This window comes from Neofelis nebulosa, chromosome 14 (genome assembly GCF_028018385.1).
Source record: "Neofelis nebulosa isolate mNeoNeb1 chromosome 14, mNeoNeb1.pri, whole genome shotgun sequence".
Classification (NCBI taxonomy): Eukaryota; Metazoa; Chordata; class Mammalia; order Carnivora; family Felidae; genus Neofelis; species Neofelis nebulosa.
In genome coordinates, this window is record NC_080795.1 from 63,665,943 (window position 1) to 63,686,258 (window position 20,316).

Sequence of the window (20,316 nt, forward strand, 5' to 3'; positions counted from 1 at the left end):
CTCAAACTCCACAGTCCTTACTAGGTACTGTTGCCTCAGTACTTTAAAAAATAATAATGCACACTGATAATAAAACATTTATTGGAAAGACAAATATTTTGAAGCCATCAGTAACTTGCAGTTCATGTACAAGAGAATAGAACAATTGTAAATTTCAGTAACAGTTAAATCTCAGGTAATTGTAGATTAACATTTTTTTTAACCTTGGATCAGATTTAACTTTGGCCTAACCCCTCAAACTGTCCTGGTGACAAGTTTATTAGCTAAGGAAAAGTTAATTTGAACTTTGGTCTAAATGAATACAAATTAGGAAAATAAAGCTATAAACAAACTTTATCAAGCATTCCAAAACCAACTAGAAATTACTTGGCGTTTTCTAGTATTAGCTGTGTCAATTTTACCAACATTATAGGATTATAAACTGCTCTATTAGCATTCTTCACAAAAGATTGAATATCAAATCCGTTTCATCCCAAAGCATATGTCTATACCAGCCAGGCAACACAGGAGCTATTACCAAGCCAATGTCATCAATGAAAACAACTAATTTAGATAACAGAACATCCAGCGACTCCCTGTTCTGGTGGAATGTTGAAAGTAGAGGAGAAATCCCTTGAGAAATGACATTTAACTGAATAAATTTCTCTTCCAGGAAACTATTACTATTTAGTTCTTTGAAAAAGCCTTTAAATTTGTTAATGATCAGAATATCAGATCCTAATTAAATGCAATTTCAAATATAAAGACAAAACTCTTTTTCTATAAGTAAAAATGTGTAGACTCCTTAGGTATTCTAAATATAGTAAACCCCACTCTCTTTTGTCCTTTACACTGTATGCATAATGCAAACATAACTTGAAAGATACAGAAATTTCCTATTACATTTAAGGGCAAAAAGAGCAGTAGTTGCAACATGCTTAGGAATGAGGAGAAAAATGCCTCAAGGCAGTATGTTCTTTAAAGTCTGGAATACAAATACATGAAAGAATCTTTTTCTTATATCCATCAACTTTATGAAGCAACTTTAGTCCCAAAGAAAGACTGTTGTTCTTTTAAGAAATGGGTCTTCTTGAGTTATAAACTTTAACACCATTTTGTATTGAAGAGCGAGAATATTTCGTGAGTAATGTACCTATGGTTTGCTTCTCTCCACACAAATCTCTGTGGGAACAATGAAAAAATAAATTAATAGCATGAAAATATTAGGGAAAATAACATGATATTCACAGTGCTAGTTATTTCTCTCTCATCTAAATCCATCTTTCCAACAAGCATAAGAATGTGTGTATGTGAGGAGTACGTGGGTGGCTCATTTGGTTGAGAGTCTAACTTCGACTCAGGTCATGATCTCACATTCATGGGTTCAAGCCCCACATCGGGTTCTGTGCTGACAGCTCAGATCCTGGAGCCTGCTTTGGATTCTGTCTCCCTATCTCTCTGCCCTGCCCTGCTCATGCTCTGTCTCTCTCTCTCCCTCTCAAAAAAAGAAAATAAAATGTTAAAAAATTAAAAAAAAAGAAAGAAAGAAAGAATGTGTGTTTGTGGGAGAGACAGGGTAGGGAGTGGTTGCTAAGCCTTAATTGAACCAGGTACATTACATGTAGTATCTCATTTAACCTTCACAGAAAGAGCAAAAGTAATTTATTATTTAACCCCACATTAGATATGAGGAAACTAGGGCCCCTGGGTGGTTCAGTCAGTTAAGCGTCTGACTTCGGCTCAGGTCATGATCTTGCGGTTTGTGAGTTCGAACCCTGCCTCAGGCTCTGTGTTGACAGCTTGGAGCCTGCTTCGGACAGTGTCTCCTTCTCTCTCTGCCCCTCCCCCACTTGTGTGCGCGCGCGTGCTCTCTCTCTCAAAAATAAATAAATGTAAAAAAAAAAAAATTTAGATATGAGGAAACTAGCTCAGGCAGCCAAGGATGGAGCCAAATTTTGCTGCCAGGTCTGCATGGCTTCTGAGTCCTTTTTTTTTTCCCCCCAATTCTATCACACGGCCTCCACATTAGAAATATAAGCCATGTAATACAGGGAGATCTAGACACAGAGACCCTGCATTATAGGCTACCTATGTGTGCTTGCCTGGGTTACCTACCCTCCCTCAACTTGAGCTTCCTTTCCTGTACCCCAAAGAGGAGAAGGCTATGACTGGAACACATGAAGGGAAGGAAGAACAAAAGAACAGGAGCTGGAGAAGGAAGCAAGGGCAAGATCATACCGGGCCTTAAAGAACATGGAAAGCAACTGTGATTTCATTCTAAGTATAAAGGGAAGTCCCTAGGAGGGTTTTTTTTGTTTTGTTTTGTTTTGTTTTTTAATTTTTTTTTTTTTCAACGTTTTCTATTTATTTTTGGGACAGAGAGAGACAGAGCATGAACGGGGGAGGGGCAGAGAGAGAGGGAGACACAGAATCGGAAACAGGCTCCAGGCTCCGAGCCATCGGCCCAGAGCCCGACGCGGGGCTCGAACTCACGGACCGCGAGATCGTGACCTGGCTGAAGTCGGACGCTTAACCGACTGCGCCACCCAGGCGCCCCCCTAGGAGGGTTTTAATGAACGGAAAAACAGAATGTGATCTGAGTTGTAAATAATGGAGGCAATGAGTGGATTATGGAAGCTGAGTGATGAGTAGAGGGAGGGTTCATTATGTTATATTGTCACTTTTGAATGTTTAAAGGTTTCTAAAATAAAAAGTTTGAAAAGGAGGAGAGGGGAAGAGGAAAAGTGCAAGTAGGGAGACCAATTCAGAGGCAGGTACTAGATGCTCCATTAGGATTTGCTCATAGTTTGAACCAGGGGGTGAGGGAAGAAAATGACAGCTGGGCTTCTCACTGGAGCAACTGGATTAACGGTAGTGCTGTTAACTGAGATGTGGAAGATGGGGTCAGGACAGCTCTGTTGTGAGCATGGCAAGTTAAAATTCCTCTTAGATATCCAAGTGGAAATGTTCACTAGGCAGCTAGATAAGAGAAACTACAGCGCAGGGAAAAGATCAAGTGTGAAGATAAAATTGGGAAGTCTTTAAATTTAAATTCAAGCCTAGGTGAGGGCACCAAGGAAAAAACATAGAAGAAAAGATGGCCAAGAACGGAGTCCTAGAACACTCCATTTAAAGATTGGGAAGAACAGGGAGACATCAGCAAAAGAGACAGAAAAAGAGCTACCTTGGGAGAGAAGGGAAAAAACCAGTGTGTTTCAAGTAGAAAGCAGTTGCACAGTGTCAAACAGTGCTAAGAGGCCAAGAAACAAGACAACTGACCACTGAATGTAGACAAATGGATGCCATCAGCTTAAGGAAAGAATGGGAGCCAAAGTAATATAAAGGTTTTTTTAGTGTTTTTATTTATGAGACAGACAGAGACAGAGAGACAGAGCACAAGTGGGGGAGGGCCAGAGAGAGAGGGAGACGCAGAATCCAAAGCAGGCTCCAGGCTCTGAGCTGTCAGCACAGAGCCCGAGGCGGGGCTTGAACTCGCAAACTGCGAGATCGTGACCTCAGCCGAAGTCAGATGCTTAACCAACTGAGCCACCCAGGCGCCCCAGAGACGAAGTAATATAAATGAGTACTTTTAAAAGGAGTTTCTTGTGAAGGAGAACAGAGGGCATGGGGTCCGGTAGGTTGTTGTTGTTTTTTAAGATGAGCAATACTACAGCATACCATATATTGGTGGGAATAATCCAGCAGGTAGGGAGACATGAATAGCACAAGGGGGAAAAGGATAAGTAGAGGATATACGTCTTTAATGAGGCCGGAGGGATGGATCTAGTGCAGAAGGAGGATTGGCCTTAGGAGCTGGGACGGTTCATGCATTGTAGACGAGGGACTGCAAAGGAAGTGTATGCAGACACAACACACACAGAGGCTGGCAGGTTTGGCAGTAGGAAAGAGGTTGTCCTTGTCTTTTCTCATCTGTTTCTATTTTCTCAAGAAATGAGGTCACAAGCTGAGGGTGAAGAGGAAAAAGGAGGTATTGATGATGCAAAAAGCAAAAGTATGAAAAGTGAGCTCCAAGGGTAGAAAAGTCTCATAAGGAAACGGTGCCTTGCCAAGAACTCTGCCAAGTACCACGTAAGCTCTTAAGTAAGACTGGCAACTTCCACTGTGTCTTTTTCTCCAGGAAATTCCACTTGCCCAGGTAGAGGCATAGAGGAAGCAGAAAGTTGGGTTTAATCTTTGCAGATTTTTGCCAGAGAGGTATGACAAGAGGGGGAGAGAGGGCAATAGGAGAAAAGCACACACAGTAGAAGCTAGAGATCCGGACCAGGAAATCCAACCTGGGGAAAGAGAGGAGAGGACACGAGAGGTAAGAAGTAAAGAGGTGGTAACGTTAGTGCACTTGAGGTTCTGTAAACAGTGACTAAAGAGCTAATCATTCTCCCTGCAATCTGGCATCTACCAAGATGTTAAAGCAAAGCAGCAGGAAAGATAGGAGGTGCCAGTCAGAGAGTCATAGTGGGGTACGTAGCCTTTACTATTCCTCTAAGAGCTGCAGTTTTGCAGGGAGGAGGGCAGAGAAGTGGTTTCAGAGGCAGAATGAGGATGAAAGACAGCACGTTCTCCAACCCCAGGATTGGAAGCTGTGGAGAACGACAGAGAAGACAATCCATTTTAGCAGACGACTTACTGAATATATGGAGCAATATCTTCTTCTGTCCACTTTTCCCTTAGAGAGAATAGACTATTAAAACGCTCTTGATTATCCTCAGGTAGATCATCTACCTTTAGCAAAAATATGATTTCTGGTCTTGACTGTCTATCCACCAAGGCTAAACCCTATGAAAAAATGAAACGAAAAAGGGCAGTTAAAATGATGGTCTAATGTTTAAATATAACTCATTTTTACCTTTAGGTTCACCGGAGCCCAAGCCATTTAAAATGTCAGTTATGTGAAACACACACAAACTACAGAGAGACCTTCGATAGCCTTTTTCACAAAACCACCTCCATCAGACAGTGAATTCTCCTTTCCCTTTCTGCAATTTATTGGCTCCTACTGCACAATTTATCAGGATAGCTCTAGTTCGAGGTTACCAATAACGTGTCCTTGACAAATCCAGTGGGCCCTTTCTTGGATTCATCTTGCTAGCCCTGTTTTCTTTATTCATGTTGATCCCTACCTCTTTGAATCTCTATCTCTGACATCACCATCTCATTTTCCTCCTACCTCAATGTTGCAGTTCTTTGGGCCTCTCTACCCTGACCCCTCGACTTGTCTCACTGTCACTGTCCTGGGTGGCTCAACCAAACTCAACTAAACCCATAACTATAAGCACCACTTACTTGCTAGATGGTATGCGTGTGTACATATATATATCTTCAACCCAAATCTCCCTTCCAGGCACAAGAACTCTATCCAAACCTATCTATGAACTCATTGTGTTTGTCACCCAAACCTGCTCTAGTCCCATTATCCTAGGACATGAGGAGACCTGGGCATTATCCTAGATTCCATTATTCAAACCCCATACCTAAGTGGTCACTTAATCCTATAGATTTTAAGGCCTCAACATTTCTCTGTCGATGCTCCATCACTTAGTTCTTTAGTCAGTACTTTCTCAGGAGTACTTAAGTATAGAGAGCCTGGATAGTTCTCCTTTATCACAATCTAGCTAAGCTTCCATCCAACCATCTTCAAGGTCAGTGTTCTTCCCAAAAGGCAAAATTCATCAGGTAGCTCTTTTGATGTCACTAAAGGGTCCCAGAAGAGCTTTCTAAATAGGGCTGAAATTCCTTAGCACAGACCATAGTGTCCCTCACTGACTCACCAGCAACTTCTACTCTAACTCTTCTTCATACTAACAGTGCCCCAATTTGTGTCCCTCCACGCCTTGGAACATGCTATCCTGGATCCTCATCTCTGCCCTTCCGTCTTGAGAGTTAACAGTTCATTCTTTCAAACCCAGCGGCTAAAACAGCCATTCCTTCAGAAAATCATCTCTGGGGGCGCCTGGGTGGCGCAGTCGGTTAAGCGTCCGACTTCAGCCAGGTCACGATCTCACGGTCTGTGAAGTTCGAGCCCCGCGTCAGGCTCTGGGCTGATGGCTCAGAGCCTGGAGCCTGTTTCTGATTCTGTGTCTCCCTCTCTCTCTGTCCCTCCCCCGTTCATGCTCTGTCTCTCTCTGTCCCAAAAATAAATAAACGTTGAAAAAAAAAAAAAATTAAAAAGAAAATCATCTCTGATTGACCAGGCAGGTGAATAAGTCCCTTTTCTTTGCTCCCGTAACATCGTGTACACGTCCTTCCCATGACACAGATCACTCTACATTATTAGAAGAGATTTATACATGTGATGTGCACCCCCCCATTCCCAGACCCCAGGCTTAGAACCTTGATGGCACGTTGTGTGATGTTTTGCCCTCAGCATCTAGCATGGTGCCTAGACATAAAAGGAATTCTGTAAATACTGAGCAAGTCCTTTCACGATTTAACAAATATTTACTGGGGCGCCTGGGTGGCTCAGTCGGTTAAGCGTCCGACTTCGGCTCAGGTCATGATCTCGCGGTCTGTGAGTTCGAGCCCCACGTCGGGCTCTGTGCTGACAGCTCAGAGCCTGGAGCCTGTTTCGGATTCTGTGTCTCCCTCTCTCTCTGACCCTCCCCCATTCATGCTCTGTCTCTGTCTCAAAAATAAATAAACGTTAAAAAAAAAAATTTTTTTTTAAATTTACTGAGCATATGCTACATACCAGGCAGTATGCTATGTACTGATAAGCAACAGTGAACAAAATTCTATCTAAGTAGAGAGTAGGAAACCCGCACAATTAAACATTTTCCCAGGGCTAAGCAGTAAGTACCATGAAGGAAAAACACAGGGTGCTATGGCCGAGTAAAATAGGAGGCATTTTTTTTAGAATAAAGGGAAGCCTCCTTGATGAAGTGACTCAAAGATAAATAGGAGGTGGCAAGGCGAAATGACAAAGAAGGCCATTCTAGAACAAAAAGCCTTATGTAAAGGTTCTAAGGTAGGACAGCTTGGTGATCTTGAAAACCTGCAAGAAGGCTGCTATGCAGCGAGCAGGAGAGAAGCGGGAAGAGATGAAGCTACGGGGAAGATTATGAAGATGATGCAACAAGATGAGATACACCGGGTGGGAAGCAGGCTTAACCATACACGGGCTTGAGGGATCTCGCTGAGGCGACAGAAGTGTTCTAAAGCCAGTGACGGACTGAATGCACGGCGTGCTCCTAGCGGAAATGGTGACTGGGAGGATGAAGTGGCTCCCAACTCAGCTGCAATACAAATTTCATTTCACCCAACAGTTAACGATAAGCTGGTGAGTTATGGAAGCAAGCACGACTGCTACCTTACCTTAAGTTGATCAAGCGTGGTTATCATTCCTTCAGGAACACTCTGTTGCCACACTTCTTGAAACTCAGCCAGATTAAATTTCACTGCATTCTGAAGTAGCATCTGTGCTGTTGCTCTGCATATTTTATCAGCGCTCAATTCAAAATAAACTTCACCTAAGGAAAAGGGATCAGATGGTTTCATGCTGACAATTCAAAGCACTACTAACATTTCCTTTTCCTCAATGCAATTTCTCAGAAAACATTATACACAACTCACAAGCCCACGGAGCTGTTCTTTTTAACAGGCACACGCTTCAGAAAGGCATACCAACTTTAAACATTTTTTTTTAATGTTTATTTATTTTTGAGAGAGACAGAGACAGAGCGTGAGTGGGGAGGGGCAGAGAGAGAAGGAGACACAGAATCCGAAGCAGACTCCAGGCTCCAAGCTGTCAGCACAGAGCCCGACGCAGGGCTCGAACCCACGAGCCACAAGATCATGACCTGAGCCGAAGTTGGATGCTTAACCAACTGAGCCACCCAGGTGAACCTACACCATCTTTAAACACACACAAGTTAAGATACTTTCCAAATCTTACCTTCCTCTATGTATTTCTTTCCATAACATTTAAGACAGTGTTCAATCATTTCCCTGAAAAATTTAAAAATACTCATTTGAAAAGTTATCACATTTTTATGCATTATATCTTAAACACCTTTCCTAACTAAAATCTTAATATATAAATTTGAGATCTGAAATTCTAAGTGATTTTGATTGCCACGTAAAATTTTACACTAGGAACTAACTAAGAAATAACAGGAAGCCATTATGTGCCAGGCCCACGCTAAACATTCTTACATGAATTATGTGAGCCTACACTTATTATCATAAGATAGCTTAAATAGAATTATTTCTTTACATTTTTTATGGCAGGAAAAAAAACAGAGATGATGCACATTTACTCAGCCTAGCGACCAAAATTCCTAAGCTCTTCCTGGTTATATATTTTTTAAATGTCTATATGATATCCAGTTATAAATAGCCTATGCCCTGGGTTTAGTGCCACCCTGAAAAATAATTTTCTTTCCTTAAAGGAAATGTGGAGGGACAGCGATTAAAATACTTACTCTGGCTCCAATGGCCCAAGTTCCTGAAGGCACATATTCAAAGGAACTTTACCAAAAGACCAAGATTCAGAATCCACAAGCTGAGTTATGTGATTCAGAAGTTTCATCTCATAATCAAAGTCAAGAATCCTCCAATAACCTACAAATTCCAAATGTAATCTTTACCAAAGAACATCTTAAGCAAATTAATTGGCTAAATGATCGATAAAGAAGCAGCATGCTCTTGCCCGGTACAAAAGAAGAGACACCAAAGTCTTAGCTTTCTTTATAAGCAATGCTTCCTTTTATGCTTTTCTCCTAATTATTATGAATTGTGTCTTGAGAGAAATCAAGCAGTTTTTAAAAAGTACCTTACATAGGACTAACACTGATTTTTTTCATGTACTTTAACACTCAATTATCTCAGAATAATCTCGTCAATCTAAATGGAAATGTGGAAACCTGTAGCTGGAATAGTGATTTCATTAGAACGTCATACAAAGGAGGTGAAGACTGTAGGTTTGATATCCCACACACTGAACTCCGCTCTGGGGCACTGCCATGGTTCTAATTCTCATCCCAGCCGTCTTGCAGAAGTGTTCTCGTGCTCATAAAGAAGCCTAGGTCACTCAAGAGTCAATAGACGCAGAGGTACAAAGTGAACCAGTGGCAAGATAAAATCAGGGCATCAAGATACCTCTCCCTATTCTGGTAAAAGATCATGAAATGCTATCTTATAATCGAAGGCTCTACCACGATCCCTGGAGAAACAAATCAAGCACAAATCCACCATTTCCAAGGAAGAATGTTACTATTGCTACTCCAAAGAATCAAGGCAACATTAGAAAAGGGAATGTGTGGGGCGCCTGGGTGGCGCAGTCGGTTAAGCGTCCGACTTCAGCCAGGTCACGATCTCGCGGTCCGTGAGTTCGAGCCCCGCGTCAGGCTCTGGGCTGATGGCTCGGAGCCTGGAGCCTGTTTCCGATTCTGTGTCTCCCTCTCTCTCTGCCCCTCCCCCGTTCATGCTCTGTCTCTCTCTGTCCCAAAAATAAAAAAAATTAAAAAAAATAAAAAAAATAAAAAGAAAAGGGAATGTGTGATGTCAATCTCAGAAACAATGCTAGGAATAATCTATGCACCCCTTGACACATACCAAAATCTTACCCATCCCCAGGCAAGAAATGACTAATACACAAGGCTGCATTAAAATCCATTGGTTTCTAACCTCAACACTCCTGGTACCCATATACCATGGTAGTTAACAGCAGGCATTCATCATTAAAAACTTTATTTCCAATGCTTAGGACCAAATGTGCTTCAAGGAAAAGCCCTGTAAGGAATGGTTGGAGTCACTGGTCACGGTTGACCTCCTCAGGTAAAGGTCACACAGTCTCGACCCCACCCCCAAAAATATAAATATCATCATCTTTAAGCCCAAAATAAAAGTAAATAGTGTGCAATAGGATCAAGATGGCCATAAATCTCTCTCACACATGATGCCCAATTCCATTCTTGTGAATAATCACAGTAAGTAATGTTACCTTCAATCTCACAGGCATTTAGAACTTGTAATTGGGCCATTATTTCTTCCTCACTTGCCTGAATTTGATTAAGCAAATCTTCAGTTGTGTACTGAAACAAGAAAATAAAAAACCAAAAAACATTTTAAAGGCTCTGAAGAATATTTTTTTAAGACTTACGAAATTTGGGGGAATAAATACACAGAACAGATTAAGGCAAAATTTAGCCTTAATTTCTCTTTTTAATGTATAGTGATTACTACATGAAATCTTAGAAGAAAATCTTCATAATGTTGGATTTAGCAATACGTTGCTTAGATACAATACCAAAAACACAAGCGACAAAAGAAAAAAACATAAATTGGACTTCATCAAAATGCAAAACTGTACTTCAAAATATCATCAACACAAAAGGACAAATATTACAGGATTCCACCTGTATGGGATATTTAGAATAGTCAAATTCATAGAGATGAAAAGTAGGGTAGTAGTTGCCAGAGGCTGGGAGGCAGGGAATACTGGGGAGTTAGCGTTTGATGGGCATATTGGGAACGTCCCATACTGGGAATGTGAAAGGTTTCTATGGATGATGCATGGTGGTCATGGTTACAGAACAATGTGAATGTACTTAACGCCACAAAACTATACACATAAAAACGTTTAAAACTGTAAATTTTATCCTACGTATATCTATCACAATTTTTTTTAAAAAATCAAAAGTAAGAAAATAGCCCACAAAATGGGAGAAAAGATAAACATATATTTTTTTTAACGTTTATTTATTTTGAGAGAGAGAGAGAGAGGGTGCTTGCATGTGTATGTATGAACCAGGGAGGGGCAAAGAGAGAGAGGGAGAGAGAGAATCCCAAGAAGGCTCTGTGCTGTCAGCAGGGAACCTGATGTGGGGCTCCGGGGCTCCTGGGCTCCTGAGCCAAAATCAAGAGTCGAAGGTTTAACTGACTAAGCCACCCAGGTGTCCCTAAGCAAATTATATTTCTGATAAGGGACTTTGTAATTAGATTATATAAAGAAGTCTCCTACAACTCAGTAATAAAAAGACAAATAATCCAATTAAAAATTGGGCAAAGGAGTTCCTGAATAGACATTTTTCAATGAAATACAAATAGTCAAGAAGTACGTAAAAAGATGGTCAACATCACCAGTCATTAGGGAAAGGTACATCAAAACCACAATGATACAGGGGTGCCTGGGTGGCTCAGTCTGTTAAGCGGCTGACTTCAGCTCAGGTCATGATCTCACGGTTCGTGGGTTCGAGCCCCATGTCGGGCTCTGTGCTGACAGCTCAGAGCCTGGAGCCTGCTTCGGATTCTGTGTCTCCCTCTCTCTCTGCCCCGCCCCAGCTCACACTCTGTCTCTGTCTATCTCAAAAACAAAATTAAAAAAACGTTTAAAAAAATTTAAAAAAAACCCCACAATGATACCAATTCAAAGCCACTGGTATTGATACAAAAAAGACAAATAATAACAAGTGTTGCAAAGGATGCAGAGAAATTGGAGCCCCCATACAATGGGAATGCAAAATGGTGCAGCCACTTTGGAAAACAGTCTGACAAGTCCTCAAAAAGTTACAAAGAGTTACAATATGACCCATTAATTCCACTCTTATGTATATAACCAAGATAAAGGAAAACACAGGTCCCCTAGAAACTTGTATATGAATGTTCACAAAAGTATCATTCATAATAAAATATGGAAACTACCCAAATGTCCATCAGCTGAGGAATGACTAAACAAAATGTGGTATATCCATAAAATGGAGTATAAAGAGAAATAAACTACTAAGATATGCTACAACATGAATGAACCTTGAAAATATGCCAAGTCAGGAAAAAAAAAAAAAAAAAAGAAAGAAAGAAAGAAAAGAAAGCCAGTCAGAAAAGGTCATATATTATATGATTCTATTCATATGAAATGCCCAAAAGAGGTAAATCAAGAGACTGAAAGATTAGTGGTTGCTAGGGGCTGGGTGGGAGAGGGAAGCAGGGAAAGAAAGTTTAGAAGACAACAGTTAAGGAATACAGGGTTTCCTTGGGGTGATAAAAATGTCCTAAACTTCATCATGGTGATGACCATACAACTCTGTGAATGTACTAAAACCACTGAATGAATGAACTGTCTGGTATACAAATTGTATCTCAATAAAGTGGTTACCAAAAAAAAAAAAAAAGTCAATGGAGAAAAAGAGAAGTAACATAAATACAGCCTTCAGAATGCCAGTACAGTTATGATATTGAACTACATCAAAAACTTGAACATTTCTTTACTTGGCTTATAAATATTTTTCCATACTTCTAGGAATTAGTTAATTCTCATAACAGAATAAGAATACTTTCCATTTTCATAATGCCTCTTTTTCTGAAGAGCTCCTAATTATAATTTTTAATTAAATAAAAATTAATTTAACTTTTAAAAAACGTATTTCATAGTTAGGAACATGCAGAGCTTTTAGCAATGTAGCCACCATGATATCTAGGATTTGCTTTAAAATACTCCAGAAAGGGGTGACTGGATGGCTCAGTTGGTTAAACATCCGATTTCAGTTCAGGTCACGATCTTGCGGTTCATGAGTTCGAGCCCCATGTCGGGCTCTGGGCTGACAGCTGGGAGCCTGGAGCCTGCTTCAGATTCTGTGTCTCCCTCTCTCTCTTCCCCTTCCCTTCTCTCTCTCTCTCAAATTTAACATTAAAAAAAATTTTTTTTCTAAATACTCCAGAAAAAGAAGTAAAAAAAAAGGTAGGAAGCAGCAGGGGGACAGGAGAAACAAGATTGACAAAATGCTGATAAATGTTCAACTGAGTGATAAATATATGAGGTCTTTCTGCTTTGGCGTGTATTTGAAATTTTCATAATACAAACATTAAAAATAAGAATGTCACCATTAAATACCTTTAATTACAGTTCTATTTTTCAGTTAAAAAAGAATGAAAATAAGTCTTACTTTTGAATGATTTGAATCCTTCGCTTTTTGACTGTCAGGTCCTTCGTAGGCATCTTCCATCAAAAGTTTCTTCAGCTTCTTTAATTTAGGTCTGCATCTTCTTAATTCCCAATAGTTATTAGAAAAACCAAAGATCTAGAAAGTATAAATATATTGTAGCCTTTCAGGGGCTATTGTAAATGAAAATTTCACACAAAATCTCAACCAACTCATCTGCTCTCTAAGAAAACAAGAGAACCGAGCATTCTGCTTTCTGTTGAGAAGGTACCCTCCAGCCATCTTTGCAAACGGATGGGTATCTTCAGGAAACATCTTTCCAAACCCCAATTAAGAAGGCACCACCAGGGTGCCTGGGTGGCTCAGTTGGTTAAGTGTGTGACTTCGGCTCAGGTCATGATCTCACAGGTCGTGAGTTCAAGCCCCACGTCGGGCTCTGTGCTGACAGCTCAGAGCCTGGAGCCTGCTTCAGATTCTGTGTCTCCCTCTCTCTCTGTCCCTTCCCTGCTCACACTGTGTCTCTCTCTCTGTCTCTCTCAAAAATAAATGAACATTAAAAAAAAAATTTAAAAACTGCCAACATAGAACCAATCACTGAGCTCCATATCTCTAGCGTGTTCTGGGAACTAGGGTGTGCCCGGAAAAGAATGACCAGGATGGTGACTGTTCTGCAAACCTGATGGAAACAACAGAAAACGAGTCTTTTTAGGCAGGAAAATGGAGAACAAGGAAGAGACACGATCACAGTGTTCAGATAATGAAGGGATGTGAAAGGCGAGAGCATCCTTGTTCTATGTTGTCCATGGTGTCAAAATGTGGCAGAAAGTTAAGGATGAGACACATCTTTTCACTGCAAGAACGTCTTACTGTTTAGAATTGCAGCTAATTCCTTATTTGACTGTTGAAATTACTGAGAGGCTTATGACTCTGAGAAACCCGCTGACAGCGGCTAAATGATACGTTGTCTGTTATCCCTCTCTACCTCCGGGACTTGCCAGTGTCTGGCACTTAGTAGGTGCCCAGTAAATGGTTCACACAAAATAAGGAAAAAATGCTGAACTGGATTACATATGGAGTGCCTTCTGACTCGGAAATGGAAGGTCAGGGAATGCTTCTACCTTCAAGCTCGTCCAAGGCTTGACTGACAAAAGACACGGCCCAGACCAGCTGATGATGCTGATAAATCTGAGGACTCCAAAAGAGGAGGGTGAGGACCAAACCAAAAAGACTGATTTCATCCGTGTCCACAAACTCACAGCCTTCAGGCTCTGTCCAAAGCACAGCTGTTGGCGTGTGCTTTGTGTTGTGGGGAAGTGAAGATTAGTACAGATTTTAAATTAGCTGCCAGTGTGGACAAATTAGATTTTGCCCCAAGATCTAAATGTCAAGGTTTACTTGAAAACACGAAATCGGAAGATTTGGCAGTTCTGGGCTTGCTTTCCCACAAGGCCAAGCTGCGGCTACCCACCTACGTGGGGCCTGTGCTCTTCAATTTGCCACAGGCTCCACCATCGTCTATTACCTGCTGAGACTGGGGTCCCTATGTAGCAACAACAGCCTGCTTTGCGCATGCGCGTTCCTTATCTAGCCCTTTCAGACATCTGAAGTGCAACCTCAGATTAAAACTTTAGTTGGTGGGGCACCTGGGAGGCTCGGTCGGTTGAGCGTCCGACTTCGGCTCAGGTCATGATCTCACGGTTGACGAGTTCGAGCCCCGCGTCGGGCTCTGTGCTGACAGCTCAGAGCCCGGAGCCTGTTTCAGATTCTGTGTCTCCCTCTCTCTGACCCTCCCCCGTTCATGCTCTGTCTCTCTCTGTCTCAAAAATAAATAAACATTAAAAAAAAATTTTTTTAATAGAAAATAAATAAATAAATAAATAAATAAATAAATACAACTTTAGTTGGTAGAGGGGTGCCTGGGTGGGTCAGTCAGTTGAGTATCTGACTTCGGCCCAGGTCATGATCTCACAGTTCATGAGTTCGAGCCCCGAATCGGGCTCTGTGCTGACAGCTCAGAGCCTGGAGCCTGCCTCGGATTCTGTGTCTCCCTCTCTCTCTGTCCCTCCCCCGATCATGCTCTGTCTCTCTCTTTCTCTCAAAAAATAAATTAAATTAAATTAAAAATTTAAAAAAAAAACCAAAAAACACTTTAGTTGGTAGAACTTTTTAAGCTTTGCCCAGTCTCAGTGCACACAATTCCCATAAGGAGAGCTCAAAGGTACTCCCGTATTGTTACAGCCCGCAAAAACACCAACAGAACAGGTAACCGATGAGAAAGTAACTGCTCTAAAAAAGATTAAACTGCCCATGTTTCTAGTTAATTACCATTAAAAGACCCTCCCCCTCCCCGAAAAAAAACAAAATACAAAATTTACCTGAATTTCTTTTGTTCTAGCAACATCGTGGGTCAGAGATTTCCCAATATTTTCCCTTATTTCTATTCCAATTCTATTTCTAAGGCAGTAGTTGGCCTAAAATCATTCTGAGAGAATTAAGGGCTGTGTTTTGATCACGACATGTGTAATAAGCTAACCGGGACGGAGACTTCTATTTGGCATCTGCCACAAGTAGCCTCCATAATAATTAAGACTTTGTCATACATGGCTAGAGGTAGTAATGAACTAAATGGACTTCAAAGGTGAGAGGCACGCACACTTGCCTCAAAAACTCCAATTTCTTCATTTCTCTGCCTCATACATATTACTTAAGGTGCTAGTTGTGGTTTGAGGGAGTCTTCTTTCAAAACATACATACAGCAAGGCTTACTAAAAGTAGGTAAAAACGCTTGGAATACGTCACCTCATAACAAACTTTCTATGTCACAGACAGACATGGTCAACTTGTCTAGGACTTAAACACCAAATAGGGAAAATAAAGGCAACCTCACGAGACTCCAAACAAGCAAATGATGCCAAGAAATTTTAAATCTCATTAGAGAGCCTTTCAGGCTCCCTGTGATTATGCATTTCACACCTAAAGATTTTAATTAAAGGCAATATTAGCACATGTGTTGTGATTCAAATATAAATTAGAACACAAATAACAGTACCTCAGTATGAATAATGTTACAATGTGTTTCTTCCGCCTTCAGCTGGTCAGGAGTTTTACAACCAGGAATGAAAAGCAACATATTGGAAGTGTCTGCTATTTTCAAGTCATATGTTTTGTCTTTACTGCACAGCACAGCCTGCTCATCTTTATCACCACGAATCACAAGACTGCAGGAAAACGGGAAGAGAAAATACATGGTTTGTTGAGTCACCAATGGACATCTTCATTATAAAGAAGGCCTCTAGGCCTGTAGAATTTAAAATTAAGTCTTGAGGCTGTGTCTGGCCCCTGTTCTCACCACCCTCACATAATGCTGGGCTCCTCAGAGCAATGGCAGAACCAGTTGAGAGACAGAGAGGCACCAGGTGGCCTCACCAAGGAAAAATAATTCAACCTGCAAGAAAGATCCAAAGAGGCCAAGAGTCCAAATGTTACCACATGACATCTGCACGCAAACTGCTTGGAAAGCACAAGACAAAGCACCCAGTAGCTTCAGTCACAACGTCAATTTCCTAAACCACCTTAAAGCAGTACTTCTCAAACCTATGCACCGGCATCTTAGAAAATCTTCTTAAAAAAACAATCCCAATCTGCAGGCCTGGGACAGGACCCAGGATTCTGCATTTCTAACAAGCTCCCAGATGATCATCATCACCTGGTGGTCTGGGTATCCACCTAGGAGTGGTTCTTGTTTTGTTCTGAGTATCCCTTAACCATCAAAGGACACATCCTAGCCTACCCATCAGCTCTTGTTGCAAAGATATTGGGACTTTATGAAAAGAGATGCAACGCTGAATGAAAAAATATAAAACAGGTTTACAAACTTCCGTAAAGCTCTGACAAAGGCTCACAGGGGGAAAGGAGCAAGAAGAAAGAAGAGAGGAAGGACAGAGGTGAGGAAGAAGAGGAAACACTGAAGATGGAGATGGGGGGGCACCTGGGTGGCTCAGTGGCTCAGCATCGGATTCTTGATTTCGGCTCAGTCTATCACGTCAGGATAAATTGCTTGAGATTCCCTCTCTCCTTTTTCTCTGTCCCATCTCTCTCTCTCTCAAAATAAATAAACATTTTTTAAAATCTTAAAAAAAAAAAAAAAGATGATGGGATTGATAGCAAGGGAGCAGTTCCTAGCAGTTTTGTCTATAAAACATTTAACCCTCCTGTACACTATTCACTTCTTTTAAAGAAATAACAAAAATAAAACCTGAAATAGAAGAATGTGTAAGCACTTCTTAAAACAAAGACTCAGTTTAAGTGAAAAGAATGCATGTTGTTTTTTTATTTTTAGCTTCCCAGTGCTAATAACACTTAAGAGTCCCAAGTACCCACTCTTCAACATCTACTCCTACATTGCACTATCCAGGCTTCAATATTTTGTTTAAAACAACTATCCGTCCTTGGCAAAAATGTTTTCACAACACACATTTCCAGGTCATTCTGGATTGCCAGGTGGATGAACAATAACTGGATAAAAAGAAGGGTCCACACACCTGAAGTTCCTTCTTAGCTCGCCAAGAACTCAGTGGGGATGAAAACCAAGCAGTGAGGCTCCCGTTCCCTTAAAGATACTTTGTGGCTAGCAGCTGGAGGCTGGCCAGTTAACTATAATACTGCCAGATGAGTAAATATGAAAACTGAAATCTTGAGGAGTTCAATTTAAAGGAATCTACAAGAGAACAAACTACCTAATGAAATACAGGTGTTGGGAGAAGGGTGGTGTAGAAAAGAAACAAACCAGAGCCCTAACTCCTAATTTCCAGGAGCTGGGAGGGCACACATTTGAGAGAATGATTCTCTAGACTCCTTCCCGGACTGTGTTTTTTAATCCACGGTTTTGCAGCAAGTGTGTAGCTGACCCAAAATCAGAAACAGCTTCAGATTCCCACTAAACGACCCCAAGCAGGTCTGTTTTTGGAGGGCCTCTCACAATTAGCAACTCGGTAAAACGTTTTTCAGCTTACTCTCTACAGTCCTACCGATTGTCTCGAAATGAGTATAAGTAGAAGGCAAGGAGAACTCTATAGATATTAGACAGTAGCCCTGGATTTTAAGCTAGAGTGGCGAAGGGTTCAGTGCACTTCCCGGCATCACCGTGAAGGTCTGCAAAACGTCACTGAGGTTATGTTTCCTGATTGGTTTCCGCGAACGCAGGCCTCCCAGATCAGATGGAACAGTCCTGTAGCATCACCCCAGTCCAGCTAAGTGTACCGCCAGTGGTGGTGCGGACTCCTCAGAAAAAGGCAGCGCGCTGGGGACCAGGCATCCGGGCAGCGGCCAGCCCCCTGCTCAAATCAATGCACCTTGCGGCCCGGTTTCCCGGTCCCGCGCTTCCCCGCGGGGCAAAGGGACGGCGGCTGGCGGCTCACCTGTGCCCGGCTTCCAGCTGCTGGCACAGCGCGGGCTCCAGCTCCAGCAGGCAGAAGTCACCGGCGGCGGCGCCGGCCCCGGGGCCGAAGCCCAGGCAGTGCACGGCCGGCAGCAGCTCGGCCGCATTCAGCTTGGCGATCTGGAGCGTCGCGTCCACCTCCTCGCGGGTCCTCATCGCTGTGCGGCCTCGGGGCTCCCACCGCGTCCTGAGGGCCCTGTGGGAGCGCTCGAGAGCACCCGCTCGGCGAGCAGCCGGGAGCCGGCGAAACGTACCAGGGCGAGGGAAGAGACTTTCAAAAGCGCGCCAAGGCGGCAGGGGGCGTGTTTCCGGGGCGGAGCGTGCCTTCGGAGGGTCCAAAGGCCGTCGCTGCGCGATCTCCGCCGCGGCCGCTCACCGGAGGCAGAACTCGGGCCGCGGGAGGAAAGCCCGGCTGCCGCGGGGCGGCTTCGGCGGGACCTCGCGGGAGCTGCGCTGCCACCCCGCGGGGCGCCACGCGGAGCCCTCGCCCACCCCTTCCGCTGCTCCTCCGCCGGTTTCCCGTCAGCACCCCCACTTCCTCGCCGGCGAAACAATCCAGTTTTCCGCCAGTGCCGGGCCTTGCGATAAGCACTCTAAAAGCATAATTTTCCAAATCCTTCACTCCAACCCTTTAAGGTGGTCCCTTGTTCGCCCCATTTTGCAAATGAGGCAAGCTCCTTGCCCGCGGTGGCACAGAAGGAGGTAGTAAAGTCTGATTCCAGCGCGGTCTGCTCTGTCTCTAAAAATAAGCAGCCGGGTTTTATGCAAACACTTTGGAGCAGGAGCGAGGCCCTGGTAGAATTGGAAAAGGAATCTCTTTCCTGGGGGCCTGGGGACCGTCATATCTGGGAGACAGCGGCTTGGACTAGATCCATCCCTTCATTGAGTGCCTAGTGTGAGCTGGGTGTCAGGAGAGGGGCCGAGGCCCGTGTCCAGAGCAGAGCAACTTTCCTAGGGTGGAAAGAGCCTTCAGTCTCCTGGGGAGACCGACAAACTCGCCACGGCAGGATGTGCAAACTGCTCACTCAGCTTTCTCTAAGGTGTCTTCTGGGCCAAATTTTACAGTGGCCTGAATGAATACAAAGTTTCAAGAGAGAGGCTCATCCGTATACGTCCGTGCATTAATAGCTTCTAAGAGCCTGATGTGAACTCTCCCAGGGACCCTGCAGTCTGTCTGGGATTCTTGCTGCCCATGAGAGCGGAGTCTGCCTGGAAGGAACATTCCACTTGGTCAAAGTAAAAGAGGTGGGTGGGTGGGTAGATGGGCAGGTGAGTGAGAGGTTGAATTCAAAGGAAATGAGCAGGCATTTTCTTTCAACTTCTGGGTGAAATTATAGGAAACTTCAGAGTAGGGCATCCCAGGGGCATTGGGTGGTGCTTTAGCTGGTGGTAGAAAGTTGGTTCCTATGACCTACTTCTTCACTGACCTTTTTTTTAAATACACCTGAACGTGTAAGGACTATGGTGGAGAAAAATGCTGGGTATTAAGACGGTTGCCTGATGAGATGTATGAATTGGAAGAGAATCAACCATTGCAGGTGCTCTATTAACTGGAAGCAGCTTAGTGTAAGAAGAATGCTGATATTTATATCAGACCAGCCTCGCGTGAAATCTCAACCCAGTTCCCACTAGCTTTTGACCTAGAGCAGTTCATTTAATTTCTCTCATTCCAACTTCCTTATCTGTAAAAAGAAGATAATAATACCTACATTCTTTTTTTTTTTTTAACGTTTATTTAATTTTGAGACAGAGAGAGACAGAGCATGAATGGGGGAGGGTCAGAGAGAGGGAGACACAGAATCTGAAACAGGCTCCGGGCTCTGAGCTGTCAGCACAGGGGCCCGATGCGGGGCTCGAACTCACGGACCGCGAGATCGTGACCTGAGCCGAAGTCGGCGCTCCACCGACTGAGCCACCCAGGCGCCCCAATAATACCTACATTCTAACATGTATGACAAGCAGGTGGTATTTAATAAATGGCAGCCTTTTGTTAATGTTATTTATTAG

General features: G+C 42.8%; 1 protein-coding gene across 2 annotated transcripts; it reads right to left on the reverse strand.

Moving 5' to 3' along the window:
* Nucleotides 1-64: 64 nt before the first annotated feature.
* DSCC1 (DNA replication and sister chromatid cohesion 1) lies at nucleotides 65-18,933 on the reverse strand. 2 transcript variants are annotated; one of them, XM_058698923.1, is made up of 9 exons: nucleotides 18,290-18,930; nucleotides 15,922-16,090; nucleotides 12,876-13,010; nucleotides 9,938-10,028; nucleotides 8,418-8,556; nucleotides 7,889-7,941; nucleotides 7,309-7,463; nucleotides 4,625-4,773; nucleotides 65-1,161 (listed from the first exon to the last, which is right to left on the reverse strand). In XM_058698923.1, the coding sequence occupies exons 1-9, from the start codon at nucleotides 18,463-18,465 to the stop codon at nucleotides 1,053-1,055; spliced, it is 1,176 nt and encodes a 391-aa protein (XP_058554906.1). In that variant the 5' UTR covers nucleotides 18,466-18,930; the 3' UTR covers nucleotides 65-1,052. The 2 variants fall into 2 exon arrangements, with proteins under 2 accessions (XP_058554906.1, XP_058554907.1); XM_058698924.1 differs by lacking the exons at nucleotides 7,889-7,941; nucleotides 8,418-8,556 and having other exon boundaries at nucleotides 18,290-18,933.
* Nucleotides 18,934-20,316: the final 1,383 nt, after the last annotated feature.

What these genes read in the sequence shown, in the direction of transcription:
- DSCC1 (XM_058698923.1), bottom strand. Translation starts at nt 18,465, where the DNA reads ATGAGGACCCGCGAGGAGGTGGACGCGACGCTCCAGATCGCCAAGCTG. An exon ending in CAGCTGGAAGCCGGGCACAG is followed by an intron (nt 16,091 to 18,289) that starts GTGAGCCGCCAG and finishes GTTTTCCTGCAG; the next exon opens with TCTTGTGATTCGTGGTGATA. An exon ending in AAAGAAATACATAGAGGAAG is followed by an intron (nt 7,464 to 7,888) that starts GTAAGATTTGGA and finishes CCTTTTCCTTAG; the next exon opens with GTGAAGTTTATTTTGAATTG.